Source organism: Psammomys obesus, unplaced genomic scaffold (genome assembly GCF_907164565.1).
Source record: "Psammomys obesus unplaced genomic scaffold, mPsaObe1.curated_primary_1811, whole genome shotgun sequence".
NCBI lineage: Eukaryota > Metazoa > Chordata > Mammalia > Rodentia > Muridae > Psammomys > Psammomys obesus.
This window is the reverse complement of record NW_026585691.1, coordinates 2,832,634-2,852,464: the sequence shown is the minus strand read 5'-3', so window position 1 is coordinate 2,852,464 and position 19,831 is coordinate 2,832,634. Positions and strand designations below refer to the sequence as shown.

The 19,831-nt window shown below is 49.6% G+C and overlaps 1 protein-coding gene across 1 annotated transcript; it reads right to left on the bottom strand.

Annotated features, from left to right (window-relative positions):
• Window positions 1-2,514: 2,514 nt before the first annotated feature.
• On the bottom strand, window positions 2,515-16,715 carry Cilp (cartilage intermediate layer protein). The gene is made up of 8 exons (XM_055598125.1): window positions 16,591-16,715; window positions 14,116-14,208; window positions 13,261-13,530; window positions 10,289-10,468; window positions 9,410-9,724; window positions 8,574-8,682; window positions 8,010-8,167; window positions 2,515-4,939 (listed from the first exon to the last, which is right to left on the bottom strand). The coding sequence occupies exons 1-8, from the start codon at window positions 16,649-16,651 to the stop codon at window positions 2,571-2,573; spliced, it is 3,555 nt and encodes a 1,184-aa protein (XP_055454100.1). The 5' UTR covers window positions 16,652-16,715; the 3' UTR covers window positions 2,515-2,570.
• Window positions 16,716-19,831: the final 3,116 nt, after the last annotated feature.

Below are 19,831 nucleotides of genomic sequence, written 5' to 3'. Positions count from 1 at the left end.
CAGCTGTGGCACTCTCCAGACTTCTATCTATGAGCAGAGCAGCAGTCTTGGCCCCTCTAGCCAGCTTCCTGCCTGTGCTTTTTCCTACTGCCACGCCACATCGATCCTGGTGAAATTCACTCCCAGGGCTGAAAGAACGAATGTTTATTCTGAGCCAGCATAGCACTGGCTGAGAGTAAAAACTGAGGGCTCTCCTGAGGCGAACATTCGGTCCAGAAAACAAGCCGGCTTCACAGGGGGCCAAGCCGTGAGTCAGTGGCTGTTGTGTTTGCTTGTTTGTTTTGTTGTGCTGGGGATGGAACCAACCTGGGACCTCATGCATGCCAGAGACATTTCTAATTGATTAAAAGTTGTACTCCCAGGAGCTAGGCAGATGCTGATCTGAGAGGGCGAAGCCAACACAACACAGAGTTGACCAAAGGAGGTCAGCCTGACCAGGGAACCGTGAGAAGTCTTTTTATTCTGATACTAAATAGTGCCCTATCTTCCTGCGACCCTGACTGACCTGTTTCCGGACAGCTTTGGAGTAGTCAGTACAAAGAGATAGTAAATTCATCCCATCCCAGTTTTGAGTCCCAACTCCTGACTGGTTGGTTGTTTTGATGTTTTTCAAACAGGAGATTATGTGGCCCATGCTAGCCTCCAACTTACTCTGAAGCTTAGGGTGTCCTTGAACTCCTGATTCTCTGCCCACCTTCCAAACGCTGGGGTACAGTATAGGCTTGTGTGCTCCAGTAGCCGGCTTCACCCCACATCCCCCACCCAACTCAACCCGCCAACTGTTGATTCTGCAGGAACGCTCTGGCGCCACCTACTGGCCCTGTATTTACTATTTAAAACCCTTTAAATCCAAACCAAATCCTGTCCCTGAAGACCAACTGTTTCACTCCGGGGACAGTCACCCACAGCAGAGGCTGTAGTCTAAAAAAGCAGGGAATCTGTAGAAGAGCTTGAAAACAGAGAAAGAGAAAGCCTGTCACTTGGAGCAAGGTCAGCCAGACCAGCTGGAGGAGACAAGACTCGGGAGGAGCCAAAGAACCACTTGGCCAGAATGCTGGATCCTAGGCCAGCTATTGTATAATCTCCTTCATGCTGGAAAAATAAAAAGACAAAAATTGGGACATATTTTAAGTCTTGCTCAGGAGCCCAGAACAGGCTCACAACTCCAGGAGTCTCTGCTTTTCTTTGAAAATGGAAAATATGAGCTAAGAGAACAAATGTGACTCTTGGTGCCCAGCCCTATAAACTCAGGGACACTGGGCCTCATATCACCTTGGTCCCACTTTCCAGAGCCACTGTGCTCTGAAGGACGGCATGGTGGCCTCAGAGTCAAAGCACAGAATGTACATTTATAGATATCTGGGTTTCTAGCGAGAACAAAAGCAAAATACAGGAACTTTCACAAGGACTGGGGATGTCGCTCAGCTTGTAGAGGGCTTGCCCAGCATGCATAAAGTCCTGGGTTTGATCCCCAGCACTACATAAAACTAGGTGCAGTGGTATACCTAATTCCAGTACTTGGGAGATGAAGGCAGAAATACAAGGAGTTCAAGGTCATCCTAAGCTTTAGAGCGAGTGTGAGTCCAGACTGCACTACTAGAAACCCTACGTCAAAAGAGAAATAAACACAAACAGCAGCTGGTGGAGAGACTGTGATCACCCTCTATTCAATACGTGTGGAGGCTGGAGAGATGGTTTAGCAACTGAGTGCTTATTGCCCTTGCAGAGGAGCCTGGTCTGGTCCCAGACCCACATCAGGGGGCTTAAAACCACTTCTAGCTCTAGTTCCAGGGGATGGGATGCCCTCTGGCCTCCTTGGGCACCTGCATACCCTGCATTTTCATGTGGTGAAAATAAATTCACACAGGTACACACACACTTAGAAACAAAAAAATCTTTGCCAGGAGGTGGTGGCGCATGCCTTTGATCCCAGCACTCTGGAGGCAGAGGCATGAAGATCTCTCTGTGAATTCGAGGCCAGCCTGGTCTACAGAGTGAGTTCCAGGACAGCCAGGGCTACACAGAGAAACCCTGTCTTAAATAACGAAACAAAAAAGGTCTTCAATCACCTACATTCACATGCACATCAGAATTACAAATTCCCCCAAAGAAATGTTAATCACACTTCAAGTAAAAATATTGTTTATTTCCTATTTCACCACCATTTATATGTATGACCTGTGACAGAGGCTTTGCTTACATCTTGTAGGACATGGCCTAGAAATATGCTTTATATTGTTCATTTGAGCCTCGGTATTGGATTATCATTAGTGTAGAGGCTGGAAAAAACATACAGAAAGAAGTGTGTTTTCAGTCACAGCAAAATGAGCGGCCAACGCTGCAGACCTTTACCAATTCGTTTTGTTTCTTTTTAAAAGGGGATCTCTATTTTTTTATCTTGGGGGCCACGTGCCAATCCGTGTCGCAAGACAGAGACGGTAAGGAAAGGCAGGAAGAAGCAAACTGCACCAAAACAGATGTGCTTAAATTAACAAGTGACAGTTTGTGCACCAGTCTCACGACAGCTGTCACGTGAGGTGGACAGAGAGGACGACGAAGAACCACAAGACTTAGTTGCTCAGGGGTTGTTGAGCGACACCAGGAAATCTCAGGGGGGCCAGGCCTCCACGCCGGCGCAGGCCACCTCTGCTTGCCCGCTGTTGCCTCACGGAGGGTGCTCTCCCTTGGACAGACCCTGTAGCTGGGGACCGGATTGGCGTGCTCTGGAGGTACTGGAAGGCACTCTGGCGACCTACCTGCCTCTCTGCACAGTTAAAGGTCAAGGCGACTCCCACATTGCTCTTCATGATTCTGGAGGAGCCATCCGAAGTGCCGTCAAAGCACCGGCCCAGTGCGATCTCCTTAGCTGTACGAGGGTCCTGGTCAGTGACAGTGTAGATTCCGTAATTGTGGCCCAGGGGGTCCAGGGGGGCCAGCATGGTGTACTCGCTGGAGTCATTGTTGACTGCCAGCGGAAGGTGGTTGACCAAGTACTCGTGCAGCATGGAGTTAACACTGGCTCGGTGGCAGCTGCCCTGGGGGATGACCTTCACTAACGTGCGGTCTACACGGTCTTGGTCATACAGCATCCCACTGCACTTGAACTCTAGGCAGGCAGACGAGACGTGAGGCTGGTCTCTGTCCCGAGTGCTCTTCACATCCCGGATCCCGTAGAGCCTCCCCACGGTCTGCCGGTGGGTGCCCCCCATGTTGCGGGACCGCACGTTAACCTCCAGCGGCCCCACGACCTTTACCTTGATGTAGCAGGCCCTGAACTCCATCGGCTTGGGCCACCAAGCTAGGTAGTCTTCAGTCCAGCTCATGGGGTCATCTTCGTTGAAGGGCACTGTGTTGTAGTCGTAGCGATCGCCCTCAACCTGATAGAACCGGAAGTGGGCCGCGCTGGGCGGCGCCTCCTCGCAGGCCCGCAGGTTCTCAAAGGCGTAGACGGGCCCGTTGCTCTCCTCGGCCGAGTTGGGCCGCGGCTTGGCCATACTGATTTGGAAAGCCGTCTTTTTAACCCGCGGGTCCTCATGGTCCGTCCGACGGTACTTAAGTCTGTTGAGGTAGGGCTGAGGGACACCGATGGCATTCGGGTTGAATTTAGGAGAAGACTCGACTGCCTCTAGCTCTTCCCCAGAAAGGCTTGCCAGGACGTAGACGGAGTAAGCGTCAGGAGACTGGTCATCACAGAAGGCAGGCAGGCAGGCCCCGTTGGGGCCTGTGATGACGCTGTCAAACCGGCCCCAGGCCCTGGGGTTAGAGGAGAAGCCGGTTCTGGGCTCCAGGTTGATCACCGAGACTACAACCCCCTGGATTTGCTCACTGGGCAGGAACCTCTCGCTCCGGTAGGTCCGCACCTTGATGAAGCACCTCCGGCTCTCAGGGACGTCCAGGTTAAAGAGCCTTCTCTCACGGATCTCCATGTTGCCTACTAGGAAGGTCCTCTCTTCCCTCTTGCTCCTCCTTCGGCTTTCCAATTTGAAATCGCCTTCCTCTTCCCACAGTCCTGTGTCCGGGTTGAGTGACCAGAGCTTCATGGCTGGCACATGCTGGGGCATCTTGACCTGGCTCGAGTCAAGGTGGACCTTCACCTTGCCAGCGTTCAGTGACTCAGAAGTGGCCTCATCTCTGAAGTCCACTGAGAACATACCGTATGTCCTAAGGGGAAAGGTGTCACCTTCGTCATTGATGAAGCTCAGGTCGCTCTGGGCAGCTGTGGCCGTGGAGACATTCCGGGGGTCCAGGAAGGTCACGCTGGCCTTCACCTTTCCTGTGAAGGGCTCCCCATTCTGCCGATAGAAACTTCTGGATGGAATCTCCAGTTCAGCCACAGGGTCCTCACCAGCCACCTCTCCCAGGGGGATGATGTTGGTTTCCGTGGCTTCCAGCGTGACGGGCTCTTTCTGCCGGAGCATCTTGATCTCGTGGAACACTGCGCTGCCCTTCCGGTTGAAGGGCAGCACTTTGGTAGTATTGACAAACTTCTGCAGCCTGTCCACAAATGTGAGCACCAGCCTCTCCGTGTCCGGGGGGACGTGGAGGGTGAACGTGCCCTTGTAGCCTGTCATGCTCACGCGGTTATCCCCCAGGTACACGTGGCCAAAGCGCATGGGCTCCCCGTTGTCGGCGGCGCTGACGCGACCCCGGACGATGCTCCGCGTCTCTGTGCATCGCTGGCAGCTGCACTCCACCGCCACCTTGGTGGGCAGAGTGTACCCGCCGCACTGGATCTCCCTCTCCTCCGTTCTGGAAATGCCACAGCAGTTCTCCACGGCATCCCGGCACCGGATCCCACTGTCTTGCTGCCCTGCACAGGTCTTGATCGGGCAGCGGCCTACGTCATAGTAGAAGGAGTTGGTGGCATTCTGGAAGCAATCGTGGGGCAGCCGAATAAGGTAGCTCTCTGGAGTTGGGTTGCAAGGAGTCTCATCATGTGCTAGAGGAGAAACGGTGTGGTTTAAGTGCAAGTTCATGCCTTACACAGAGTACCTCAACTCAAGGGGCTCTCTCTCTCCCCCTACTCCCTGACCCAATCGCTATTTTGTTGAGACAGAGTCTCACATAGCCCAGACTTCAAACTTGTGCTATAGCCTAGGATGATCTTAAATTCGTGATCCTTTTGCTCAACCTCCCCAGTGCTGGGATTACAAGTATGTGCTTCCAAGACAGCTTGAGTTGTGTGTGTGTGTGTGTGTGTGTGTGTGTGTGTGTATGACTGTGTATGTGTTTGTCTTATCTGTGTATTTATGCATGTGTTTTTGTGTATGTGTATGCATGTGTTTGTATGTGTGGTTTTGTGTGTGTGTGTGTATGATTGTGTATGTGTGTTTGTCTTATCTGTGTATTTATGCATGTGTTTTGTGTATGTGTATGCATGTGTTTGTATGTGTGGTTTTGTGTTTGTGTATTTGTGTGTGTGTGTGTGTGTGTGTGTGTGTTTGTGTGTAATGCTGCTGGGGGTTGAACCAGGTCCTTGTGTATGCTAGATAATTGCTCTACCACTTTCTACAGTTTTTAAAGGACTTACAAATCTGCAACCCTGACTCTCACAGAACTTTCTTGGGGGGACAGAACAGCTATTACCAATTTTATTTTATATATTATGCACAGTGAAACAATAGTTGTTCAGGTCCATAGAGCAGCAGTGCTCAATGGAGGAAATCTTGAAAATGTGTGACAGTCTTTTGAGATTATCAGCAAAACTGGAAGTACTGCTGCCATATGATAGAAAAAAAGCTATTCATGATCTGTGTCCTTTAGTGCCTGCCACTTCCCCGAATCTCAGTGATTTCCACACATTCCAGGAAATGTAGGTAGAAACTGTGTGTTTTTATTTTACAATATTGGTGTTCTGCCTGCGTGCATATCTGTACCATGCGCATGTCTGGTGCCTAGAGCTCAGAAGACTACCCCTGGAGACCAAAAGATGGCATTGGGTTCCCTGGACTGGAGTTACAGATGGCTGTAAGTCACCGGGAACAGAACCTGGGTCCTCTGGACGAGTAGCCAGTGCCCTTAACCACTGAGCCATCTCTCCAGCCACAGAAACCCTGTTTTAACTGGGCATGGTGACACACACTTAAAATCCTTGTACTTGGGAGGTGAAGGATCCTATTTTAAAGGTCATTCTTGTTGGCCACATAGTGGTTTGAGTCCAGCCTGGGCTACAAAAATAAGAATTAAAAACTGTCTCAGAAAACAAAACAAAACAAAAATAAGCCCTGTTTAAAGTCTGGTGTTTGGAGGCTGGAGAAATGGCTCAGAGGTTAAAAGCACTGCTTGCTCTTCCAGAGGTCCTGAATTCAGCTCCCAGCAACCACATGGTGGCTCACAACCGCCTATGAGATCTGGTGCCCTCTTCTGGCATTCAGTTGTACATGCAGGCAGAACATTGTATACATAATACAATAAATAAATCTTTAAAAGAAAATTTTAAAAAAGAGTAAAGCCTGGTATTCTCCCCAGGGCTTCCACCATACACTGAAGTTCTCAAGACTCCAACTACTTCAAAAATTGGAACAATGTCCAGAATTCTGAGGAAACTGTCTTTATAATAGCAGTCTTTAAGGACTAAACCACTGGATGCTTCCGCTGTACCCAGCATCCCTTATAGGCCACATTCATGGTCACTCTTGAGTAAGCACAAATGTCAGACATTTCCATCTTCATGTGTCAAAGATTTTAGCTACTGACATGTTGTATTTCACATCAACACGACTTTCTCTTTAGTTCTCCTTTATGTTAAACCTAAAGCAGTGTACACATATGTTTGGAAAAACTATACATTGTTATCTATAAACTGAACTTCCAAGTAGTAAAGCATGGTGAAGATTACTGTGCCAATAGTGTGTGCTGGTATGACTGCTGGCACACCCAAGGCCTCTTCTGCTAAGGCCCTTTGCCTTGTCTGTTCTGAGGTCTGTTGCTCAATTTTTCTGGAGTCTGTGAAATATTCCATAATTCTTCCAATGAATTTTAATTTCCTCCACTTTGTTTTTCTGAGGCCAATTTCTAAGACACCCTCTTCCCTCACTGTCTAACGACAGGCCTTTTTGGCTTGAAGGCTTTTCCCCTCTAGTTTTCTTCTAGAAGCCAGCTTTAGTCAGGTCAGCTTTACAGAGAGCTTTCTCAGTTCCCTACCTCTGTAGCCTCGCAATCCACAACATGACACTTCTCCCTCCACACTTGTGCCGTGTCCCTGCCCATCCTCTCAGATCAGGGCTTCCCAACCTTCAGTGCAAAGCAGAATGAAATGAGGGGCTTTGCAACCACATATGCCCAGGCCACAGCTCCCACAAAAATCCTGAGGGTCGTTGCAGTATGTCAGTTTTGGAGTTTTATGGGGGGGGAGGGCTGGCTTTTTGAGATAGGGTCTCATATAGTTAAGGCTACCCTTGAACTCGCTATGTAAGAGAAGGTGACTTTGAATTTCTGATCCTCCCTCTACCTCCCACATGCTGGGCTTACAGGCATATGCTACGATGCCTTAGCCTCAGCCACCTAGGAGGTATCTATTTCCCATCTATTAAAATCCACAGGGCTTCGGCTCCTATTTTGACTACATTTTTCTGTCTTTTGGAGGCAAGTTCACATGATGTCATGTAGCCAACGCTAGTCTCAAACTCACTATATAGCTGCCGCTGACCTTGACCTTCTGAACCTCCTACTTTCATCTTCTGAAGCTGGGTTTTTGCAGTGCTGGGCACTGAGCCAAGGGCGTCATCCACGCTAGACAAGTACGCTACCGACTGAGGCTTTTCCTCAGGCCCTGCTTGTTTCTGTCTTGTTTTAATTTTACTTACATTTCTACACACACACACACACACACACACACACACACACACACACACCCCTCAAATGTTGCTGCTGTGACAGCAAGACTTGGCTCTGCACGGTGTATCCCAGCCTGGCACTAAGTACATCATAGAAAATACCAGCTTTTGCTGACCAGTAATGCAGCCAGCCTTGATGAAGACCCACGACCCTTGAGACCCACACAGGCTTACCAATGACCGTGAGCTGGGTGACCTTGGACTTGACAGCCCCAGCATCACTCTGCGCCTTACAGAAGTACTCCCCTGCCTGGTCCTGCCGCAGGCTCCTCAGCACCAGCTTGCTCTCGTGCTTGTACAGGGAGGGATCCAGCAGTGTGTTGTTGTGGTACCTGTCAGGATGCAGAAGTAGAGCCCAAGCTGGCCATGGGAGGAAAAGCAAACCTGAAGGTATGCCAGGAAGCAAGGGATGGGGGATGGTTCACTTTCACTCAGCTTGCCCAAGAGCACCCAGGCTACGCAGAGAGACCCTGTCTCAAAAAACAAAAACAAACAAAAAACAAAAAAAGAAATCCTAAAGACATTTTGGGAGAATGAGCTGAGCTTTGAAGTGTAAGAGGGCTGGCTGGTTGCCTGGGCAACCTCCACCCCTACAGGTAAACATCACCATTCAGGCTTTGCACCAGTAGCCTACATATGCCTTGATTCTATCAGCCATTGCTACTGTTTAGTCCAGACACAGGCAAGCAAGCTCTGACTGCTGAGAGACCCGAGCCGGGGAGCTGGCAGAATACACACCAGAAGTACTTGTCTGGACTGGGTTTCCCTGTGGCCTTGCAGCACAGAGCCACACTCTGCCCAGCCTGCCGTGCTTTCATCTCAGGGTTCATTACAATGTATGGAGTCTCTGGGAGAGAAGAGAAGAAACACTGTTTGGTTTGCCTACTTTGTGACTGTCTCTAGAGAACGCTGATTCCTCAGGGTCTTTGATAGTATTTAAATTGTATGTCTTTAATCTCATCCTCTGCCCATCTCCAGTGGCCCCCTAATCCCAAAGGAACTGAGCCCCAGTAGATTCCCCTCTTCCTCCTTCTCCATGAACTTCTCTGGTAGCCTCTGGGGGGACAGTGGAGACTGCAGGGGACCGCATGCCAGCCACACTAAGTGCCACAAAGGACAGAACTAATTGTCACACTGGTACATTACTCATGATCTTCTGCCCCCAGCAGAATCTTTTTATAACTATTCTTCCCCATTCTGAGATGGTGTAGAACAGTTTCCAAGCTGCTCTGTGACCTACAAACCTTTGTGGTAATTGGCTATTTTAGACAAAGGGAAGTCTTCCTGCCTTAGGGAGCTGGGGCCACCAGTATCTAGGAGAAGAACACTGTACTGAGGACATACAGCAAGTGCAAAGGCTCTGAGGCAGGGTGTGTCCATATCTGAGAAACAGACAATTGTTGCTATGAGATCGATTCTGCATAGTAGAACTAGAGAAGAGAAATCAGGGAAACCAGAGGATAGAGGGCCTGTGGGTCACAGTAAAGATTTTGGTTTTACACTGGTGTTTTACACTGTGGCCAGGAAAGGAGCTCTTAACACCGTGACCCCCTCCGCCACAGGCGCTTAGTCACCTGCCCTCACAAATTCTGCATTGATGGTGGCTGACTTCAGGCTAGTCTTCGGCATGGTGAGCATAATTGGGGCAAACTTGGTCTTGGTGATTTTCAGGACGCTTTTGCCATCAGGACACAAGCCAGGAACTCGGAACCTCCCACTGCTGTCTGTCCGGGTCAGCATCTTTGGTGCCTTGGCCAGCAGGTAGACAGTGGCCCCTGGAGCCGGGGCGCCTCCGGGGAGAGAGATGGCCCCATGAAGCATGAAGTCCTCGCACATGCAGGCATCACAGTCAGCATTCACCTGGCCCATGGGGCAGGTCATGTCACAAGCTGTGGGACATGAGCCACATCAACAGGGCTTTCTGGATCTGACCCATCTTCACCCTATCCCCAGCACCGCAGCCTGGACGCTCATACATGCTTTGTTGGGCCTCTCTTAGCCCTTCCTCACCTGCCCGCACAACTAATTCCTGGTTGCCCTTCAGATGTAGCCCTAGGTTTTTCTTTTCTTTTTTTTTGGTGGGGGAGAGGGGGTGTTTTTGGGGGGGGTGGTGATGGTGATGGTGGACATTTCAAGACACGGTTTCTCTGTGTAGTCCTGGCTTTCCTGGAACTCACTGTGTAGACCAGGTTGGCCTTTAACTCAGAGATCTGCCTGATTCTGCCTCCCAAGTGCCGGGATGAAAGGAATGCACCACCGCCGCCCAGTGACTTCTTAAGCTGTGATAATTGACAGGGCATGTCCCTAGCTGTAAGTCTCCCGTCAGAGCAAATGACTTGCTTAGTTATTGCTGCATGAGTGAGCGTACAACTCAGTTTCACGCTGACCCATCCTCTAGCCCACCTTCAGGCTGTGTCACCCTCCAGAGGCCCAGTGCACAGAGGGAGGGGTACCTGTGCACGGCTGGCTCACACAGAGCTGGCCCTCCTCAGTGGCCTCGCTGCACAGCGACACTGCCTGCGCCAAGCAGGTGCGGGTCCGGGTCTGGACCCCAGTGTGGCCACAGGCGGCCGAACACTTGCTCCAAGGAGACCAGGGACTCCAGATATGCTCCGTGTCTCGTCGCAAGGACCCTACGAGATGAGATCAGCAGACGTCACTTTCTTCCCCTGAGGACTGGCTCAGGAAGTCTGACCCCAAGGCTGTTTCTTCTATGGTGAGGGACAACAAGGTCCCTATTGGCATCGTAAATTTCACTGATATTTATATTTATTGCAATGAATTAATTTTTGAGTCTCATTAACCAAAGCTGGCCTCTGTTGTCTGACTCCCCTGCCTCAACCTTCTGCATGCTGTAACTATAAGGAGGCTACCACGTGACCAGTTTAGGTGTTGCTGGGATAAAACCTATTGCTTTGTGGATGCTAAGCCCACACTTGATGAACTGAGCTACACCTTGGCCCTACAAAGATTTTTTTTTTCTAATTAGGGAAGTCAAAAGTCCTGAGGAGCCAGTGGCTCTAACTTGCCCAGAGGCAACACATGGGCGAAAGGGTGATTTGGGCCATCACTACTGCCTTAGGACCTATGTTGTTAGCAGCCCATCGTCTTCCACTAGTTAGTGTGAAAAAAATCAAAAGAACAAAAAAGAAAACACATGTTCCCTGCAGGCAGGCTTCAGGGAATGTAGTTTACAAAGAACCGATTTACCAGACTCCTCCTGCCTACTACCTCACCTCACCCCTGCAACTTGTGTGTAAAAAGGAAGCTTAGGCCTTGCTGTAGAGATGAGCTGGGCTCCCAACAGCACAGGACTCTCACGGGCACCTGGGTCTGCAGCATTAGTCTGTATGGACAGGTAGAACCCCAGAGGCAAGGTGCCCACCCAGCAGACAGGCCTGCAGCTCGTCACTTAATATCTGCGCTCTCCAGCGCATGACAGAGTGGGATTAAAAAGAACACAGATTCCACAAACATGGACACGGTTCAAATCCCTGTGCAGCACTTAGCTGTGTAGCTCTCGGCCCAGCAACTTCCCTAGGCTTCCCGTGTCCTGTCGAGATAGCGGTGAAGCAAAGGTCAGCTGCCAAGGCTGAATAACGAGTGCAGCCAGCGTCTTGCACACAGAAATTGTAGCAGCAGTTGATGCTTAGCCAACCTGGCCTCAACTGCCTCGTTCATTATCTCACGTTATCTTCATCAAAACCCCTGTGAATGGAGGGACACCCCTATAATCCCAGCACTTAGAGAACTGAGGCAGACAGTTACAGGGACTAGCTTGAGCTGCGTAGTAAGTTTGAGGCCTAAACTACGCCACAGTGAGACTTTATATCAAAACTTAAAAAAAATAAAAGGCAGGTGGGTCTCTGTGAGTTTGAGACCAGCCTGTTCTACAAAAAGATGGCTAGGGCTGTTACACAGAGAAATCTTTTATCAAAAAAGGGGGGGAGGGCACTGGGCAATGCCTGTAATCTGAGCACTCGGGGAGGCAGAGGCAGGTGGATCTCTGTGAGTTCGAGGCCAGCCTGATCTATAAAATCCAGGACAACCAAGGCTACACAGAGAAACCCTGTCTCAAAAAAACAACAACAAACAAAATTTAAATTTTTTTTTTTATTTTAATCCCTGAAGATGTACTGTTACCCCTGTTTCACATGTAAGAGGCTAGTGTCAGCCAGGCATGGTGGTGCATGCCTTTAATCCCAGCACTCAGGAGGCAGGGGCAGTTAGATTTCTGAGTTCAAAGCCAGCCTGGTCTACAAAAGTTAGTCCTGGACAGCCAAAACTACACAGAGAAATCCTGTCTCAACCCCCTACCCCCCAAAAAATAACATAAAAGAAGATTCTCTTAAGACAAAAATACAGAAATTTTTTAAAGGATTAGGAGTGTAGCTCTAGAAGAGAGCTCTCCTACTAAGTGAGGGTCCTACTCCAGTCCCTAACGCTGAAAAACATGTGAGAACAGGAGACTGAGGAGCCTCAGCAGCCTTGTCTTAAAAACACAGTGACAGGGCTGGAGAGGCGGCTCAGTGGTTAAGAGCACTGGCTGCTCTTCCAGAGGACCTGAGTTCAATTCCCAGCAACGACATGGCGGCTCACGACCATCTATGATGAGATCTGGTGCCCTCTTCTGTCACATAGGTGTACATGCAAATAAAGCATTCATATAAACAAACAAACAAACAAACAAACAAATAATACAGTTGCAGCTGGGCAGGTAGGAGGCACATGGCTGTAATCCCAACATTCTGGACAGAGGCAGGAGGGTCAGCATATGTAGCTCAGATAACCTGAGCTACATAATGATTTTCCGGCCAGCTAGGGCTACATAGTGAGACCCTGTCTCTCCCTCAAAAAAAGGAGAAGCAGGGCAGGTCAAGCTCATCGAATGCTTGTCTGATACACATACTGCTCTGGGTTGGAGCCCCAGCCTGTAAGGGTAGTGGCAGGAGAAGCCAAAGTTCAAGGTCATCCAAGGTTACATAGGAAGCCCAAGGCCAGCCTGGCCTATGTGAGTACAGTTGCACTGGGCTTGGTTCACATATTTTAATCCCAGCTACCTGGCACAAGTTTAAGACCTTCCTGGGCAACTTAGTAAAACCCTATCTCATTATTTAAAATAATAATAATTCAGAAATGATAGAAGACTGGTAGCTCAGTAGTAGAGGGCTCGCCTAACGTGAGGCAAATAAATAACAAACAATTAAACAACACAGGGGCACACGGTAAGCTAGAGGTTCAAAGCCCAGAACCCAGACTCCAAGCACTGTCTTCCCTGCAGTGGAATTCTACAGGCTGCCTGGAGCAGCTCTGCAGAGCTTATCACGCTGAAGTTGGAGAGAAAAGATACAGCGTCTGTTAATAGACTGGGACTGTGTGCAGGTATCCCTCAGGCTGCTGGGGGCAGGGCTGGGCCTGGACTCACCTGGTGGGCAGAGGAAGCGCACAGTATAATTGGAGCAGTTCTGGCCGGGTCTCTGCTCCCTGTTGAGGCACCAGAAGCCCTCCCGGGGACTGCCGTGGACCACCTGGCCAGTGCTGCTGGCAGGCATCCAGTCAGTGGTCCGGGCCTCTAGCCGCAGGGGCCGGGCACACACACGCTCCCCATAGTAGAAGCGAATGGCATCCAGGCGCTCATAGTCACCCTGGCCCCCGGGGTGGTCGATGTTAAACCAAGTTGTCCACTCACCAGGACCTGAGGGACAGAGCCGGGTTGAGGAGGAACCACTCCTGAGCAGCAGGTGAGCTCCAGTTAACCTTTCCTGGATGCATCCCTGAGAGTCCTCCCTGCTTCTGTTCAGTCCCAATCTTCCACCCCTCACCCCACCCTTTATTTCTCCAGCAGCTCTTCAATCCCTTCTCTGCCTCCCAATGTGGAGCCACATTCCAGCTCTCTCAGCCCGATGGACCATGCCTTTAGTGACTTTCTTTCCTCCCACTTTCTAACACTGTAGTTCGGGTAAACTTTTTCCATGTGGCTTGGACCATAGCATCCCCTGGCACAAAAAGCTCTTAAAAAGGCAGTTAGGGTGCCAGTGAGACTCCTATGTTATTTCTCCACCCCCGTCTTCCCCCATTCCCCACCATAAGCATCCCGTTTCTGGATTGTATCAGGCAGCTTCCTGACTCTGAGTTTTCTCATACTCCACCTGGAGAGAACAGCCAAGGGTCTTGTTGAAGTTTCCAGGAAATTCTAACATCCTATCCAGGCTTCAGAGACTTACCCAGCAAGCTCAAGCTCAATACCCTCATAACCCTCCCTGCTCCAACGGAGACTCACTGTCCTGCAAGTCAACAGGCTTGGCAGAGGCTTTAGGGGTCCTCTTCACAGGCTGGGCTCTTCTCAGTGACTGGGGAAGCATCATCTGTCTCCCTGCAGGACAGAAAAGGCGAGGTTAGGGTTCCCAGGGCTTGAAGAAGCAGAGACCTGGCCAGGAGAAGTCGATATAGCATGAGCCCTATGTATGGGTCCAACTCTCCATTCTGCCAATCACTGCTGTGAAACCTCCCAAAGGTTTTATTTCTCAGCCTGTTTCCCGTAAAATACACATTGAGGCTGGCATAAAGGGCATGCTTGACAAATAGCAGTTTCCTTTTCAGTCTTGTTCTAGAAATGGATGAGCAGCTAGACTTGGTGGTACCTGTATGTAATCTCAGCACCTGAGAGGTAGAGGCAGGAGAGCCAGTGGTTCAAGGACAGCCTTGGGTACACGGTAAGTTCCAGGCCAGCCTGAGGTACATGAGACCCTGTCTTAAAAAGAAAAGAAAGACAGAAAAACAAAAGAAAAAGAGATGTCAAGCATAGTGGTGCATGCCTTTAATCCCAGGCCTTGGGAGGCAGAGGGAGGTGGATCTCTCAAGGCTAGACTGGCAAGCCAGGCTACATAGTGAGACCCTGTCTCAAAAAGAAGGAGGAGGAAGAGGAAGAGGAGGACGAGGAGAAGGACAAAGAGGAAGAGGAGGAGCAGGAGGAGGAAATAAAGAAAGAAAAAGAAAGAAGACAGAAAGAGAAAGAAAGAAAGAAAGAAAGAAAGAAAGAAAGAAAGAAAGAAAGAAAGAAGAAAGGGAGAGTCCGCAGGAGTGGAAGGGGGACCAGAGAGGGCAATGGGAATTAATTTTACCAAGCTATACCACACACATGTGAGAAAAATGACTTAATTAAACCCATAAAATACAAATTTTCAATGGGATCATCAGATACTTCAGGCAGCTAGTGAGCTGAGGCCCCTGCTAGGGAGTCTAAATCTGTCCTTGGCAAGATGGAGCCTTATTTTCCTTTCCTATAAAGTAGAGACAGTAAGTCCCCCTTCATAGGGTGCTGCTGCCTGAGGGTCCCATGAACCAACATCTCTGGAGAGAGCTGAAGACTGCCATTTTCAAACTAACCTTGGGCAGGCTGTTTAACCCACCTGGCCCTGCTAACTTTCTCATTAAAAGAGGACAGGAAGAGTTCATTGATTTAAAAAAAAATACACTTTAGGATGGTGATTCTCAGTTTGTGGGTCACAAACCCCTTGAGGTTTTGCATAAGTACCCTGCATATCTAACATTTACATTATGATGCATAACAGCAAAATTTAGTTATGAGGTAGCAATGAAAATAATTTTATGGTTGGGGGTCATCACAACATGAGGAACTTGTATTAAAGGGTCACAGCCTTAGGAATACTGGGAAACACTGTCTCAGAACAATCTCTAGAATCAAATGCTGAGTAAGTGTTAGCAAGCTATTCTAGCTCAGTCCCTAGCAGAGGGGTGGTGGCCCCTTTCCTTTTAGTGGTTAGTACTGAGACTCTCCACTCCATAAAGGACTCGGTGAGCTAACTGGGCCATGGGGTTCGTTGTTCTGATCACAGCCTGAGGATGAGGATCCTCAGGACAGGGGCAGCCTTCTCTAGCCCTTCTCTACAGAAAGCTGGGTTGAGGGTTCCAGAAGGAGAAAGGAGAGTGCTCTGCAAAAGCCTTGAAAGGCAATTAACTCCCGGGCAAGGAGCCAAGTCAGAATTTTCTGTGCTGCTTAATTGGGATGATGGGAGCCCTTTTAATCAACCTAATCTGATTTCCCCTCAGATGGCTGAATGTTAATCATCTCCACAAACAGCAGCTGCCAAGGTGGAAAGGGCAAGGCAGGAGGCGGGCACACTCAGGGCTGGAGCTATGCAGAGGCTGCCTTTGTTCCAGCATCTGTGGTCACAAGCCTGTAGGACATGCAGCTTTGAAAGAGGGTTGTGAGCACTCTTTGCGTTGGCTGAGTGTGATTCGAAAGGAGGGGAGGCAGAGGGGATGGGAGAGTGAGTTCTCCATTGAACCGCAGCCACTCTGAGTATGGGAGCAGAGAAAACCAGAACGGTTCCCGGTGTGTCCATCAAACTTGGCTTTGGGGTATAAAGGAAACTGAGTTTTTAGCACCAGAAAAATTTTCATGCAACTGAAAAGAGACCAACCCCAAACCTGCTTCTAAGAACTCCACGGTTCTGGTTTCTCCCTTTTGCTTTGGCTACCGGGAAGCTCAGAGTTAAATTTTGTGCCCAGGGGCAGACGCTTTCTTACTCTTTTTTTCTTCCTCCCCATGAGTGACTTTTCATCCTACTCGTTTGATTCTGTTCCTTGAATTTTAATACTAAGAAGGATCTCAGATTTGGAGTGGGAACAGGGCACAAAGCATCAAACACCCTCAAGTCTTCAGGCCAGGCAGATGTGTAACTGAGTCTCAGAACAGAAAGGACTTCACCGTGGCAAGCAGAGACTTGCGTACCCAGCACAGTGGTGACTTCCAGGACCAGGAAAGAGAGCACCCAGGTCTTGGTTGCAGCCATCTCTCCCTCAAGCCCGGTAGAAAGGTCACAGATGGGTGATGCTGCTTCACAGAGTTGGACCTGTGCTTTCCCAGGGATGTTTCATAGAGCCAATGATCTGCAAAGAAGCAAAGGGTATCATATCCCATATTTCTGAATCACTTTTTTTTTTTTTTTTTTTTTTTTTTTAGCCCAGACTGGCCTCACATTCACTGTGCACACCAGGCTGACCTTGAACTTGTGGTTCTCCAACCTCCATCTTCTGAGTGCTGGGATTACAGGCTTGTACACTAGTTTTATGTGGTTCTAGGGATGGAACCCAGGGCTTCCTTCAAGCTAGGCAACCATACCACCAACTGAACTACACCCCAAGCCTATGCCCCATCTCTTAATAGCCCTGGCAGAGATAGCTCTTGACCTGTCCATGAAGGGAGATAGAACGGAGTCTTACAGAAGTGACATCTGTTTGAACTGCCAAACTGAGCTGTTTGAAACTGAGGACCTGAATTCAAACAAGCAGGACTGAGGTTCTAAATGTGCCAGGTTCCACAGCAGACAGACCCCGAGGGAGAAAAGAGATAAGGAAGTTCCTCGACAGTCAGAGCTGGCTTGCTTCCAGTCGCCGCTGGATAATTTACTGGTCACTCTTAAGCCCCAGGCTTTTGTTTTGCTTCCCTTTGAAAGTGCTCACAGGTTTTGTATGTGTGGTTCCGTGTTAAAGCTGTGCAGTCCTGGCCCCAGCGACAGTGGGCCATCCTAGGGTGAACAGGCAGGCTGAAAGCCACCAAGGCCTCGGCCGCACCATCTTCAAGACTACATTCCCAGATGTGCACGGGCCACAGCTGGAAATCATTCTGGCCTGTTTGTTTGCAACCTGGCAGGAGTACCATAGCCAGGAGCCAGCTAAAAAGAACTGAATGGGTGTGTAGTGAAAACCCAGGGCTCCCAATAACTGGGAACACGGAGTTAGGGCTGCAGGCGTAAGGAGAAGAAAACACACCCAGAAATAATGTTAAAGAACCACAGGGAGGGCATGGATAGCCAAGGTTCCTTCTCAGCTGGATATTTCTCCCTGCCCCCACCAGAGTTAGAGCCAACCCAGAATCGAACCTAAAACATTGTTTCTTCCAGCTGAGTACGATGTTGCATTCCTGCAATCCCAGCGCCTGGGAGACGGAGGCAGGTAAATTGCTGTAAGCTGGAGGCCAGCCTGAGTTGTTATAGTGAGTTTCGAGCAAGACTCTATGTTTAAATAAATAAATAAATAAATAAATAGATAGATAGATAGATAGATAGATAGATAGATAGATAGATAGATAGATAGATAAATAAATAAATAAATAAATAAATAAATAAATAAATGAAATTACCTTCGATCACTAAGTCCAGTGCAGAAGGAAAGGAAAGATGTCTCCTTTCTGGAAGAAAAAGATCCTTTGAATTGTTGGGTGTCTCGGGAGACGAACAAATCTACAGCACTGACTGTCCAGCCCTGAACGGCTGTACCCGTTGGTTTGGGCTACTCCAAGCTCCCGGGCGCTGAGCAGATCTGCACAGCCGGAGCCAACTCTAAATCTGACAAAAAGGCCAGGGTGGCCTGAGGCATCTTGTGGAAAAGCCATTTCCCATCTGGCAGCCAGCAGAGAGGCCCTCTACAGCCCACCATTTCCTCCGAGGAGGCCTGACACTCAGGCTCTCCAGCGGATGTTCCCTGGAGCTCCTGGACTCTGCATAGTGGCTGGCCGCAGGAAGAAAAGGTATAGAGACCTCGATGGGGCCATTTGGGGGGTATGGTGGCTTCAGGTAGGCAGGGCTGAGGGAAGACTTTGGATAATGGGGTACAAAAGAGAAGAGTGAAGCAAAGGGGGCTTTTTTTGTGGGGGGGGGGAGATGAGGTGGTCAGCCAGCAAAGAAACAACAATGAAGTAGTTAAGGATGGGGGTAGGAGCAGAGCCCGGCAGGGAGATGCAGGGATGGGGTGAGAGATTGGGGTTGGAGCTCACCGTGTCCTGAGCAAGATTCTCAGCTGGGGGTGCAAGACTTCTCCACCTCTCCAGCAGTCCAGCCAAGGCCCTTATATAGCACAGCTGGTGTCTCAGCCCATGGCAGCCAGCCACCGGGAAGCAGCAGCGAAACCAGATCTGAGCATGAGGCTCCCTCCCTCCCTTCCCCACATCCCCAGCAGCTCACAGGGGCAAGAATTTAACATCAAGACCCTTAGGGATATGAGGGGTGGGGAGACTGCCACAGAGCAATGGAGACCAAGTAGGCCACAGTCTGGGCGCCACCGTCTGTATCAGAGAGACAGGGGTCAGGAGGACGGCTGGACATGGGCTCAGTCCTGGGAAAGGGCCAAGGGGAATTCTCCATCTGGGCAGCCTCTCATAGCTTGGGATGGTGTGTGCTGGCCTAAGCTTTGTCTGCTGATCCCCCACATTCCCCAGCTGGCCAGCCCATGCACAACAAGGTCTCAGCACTTACTCGGAAACTCTTTGGCACACAGGTCACCTCAGCCTCCATGGATGAATGTGCCTCATCTCAGCTGGGTAATGACTAAGCTTCCTTGGCCTTTGAAGGAGCTCTCAGGGACCTCAGAAGGGACAAGGGACAAAGGCTATGGGGTATAGGATATCACCTAGTTCATCTTTAACCCCCTCTCCACTTTCATTTGTGTGGCTTCTTGAACCTGCTGAGACCAGAGAGATCCAGCATGTGAACTGCTTTGAGACCCTGCCAGATGTCCAGCTGTGTATGAGAGAGAGAGGGAGAGACAGAGAGACAGAGAGAGACTGCTTGAATGGATGTCCACCAGCAAGCCTTACCACAGGTGACTAAGCAGCTGCCTGTAAAAGGGCCTTCAAGTGGCTTCTGCCATCTCTGTCTTCCAGCTCCAGGCTCAAGCTGCCTGTTGTCTTGGGCCAAAGCCATCTAACTTTAGCGTCTTCAGAACCAGCTCGAAAGCAGTGGGATTGTAGTTCCAATGGTAGAGCATTTGGCTAACATGGGTTCCAATAAACCAGGTGTGGCGGTATATACCTGTAATCACAGAACTTTGGGAGATGGAGGCAGGAGACAAGATCATCCTCAGCTATATAGAGAGTTTGAAGTCAGCCTGGGCTTCATGAGTGCTTGTCTTAAAAATTCAAAATAAAGAGAAAGAAAGAAAGAAAGAAAGAAAGAAAGAAAGAAAGAAAGAAAGAA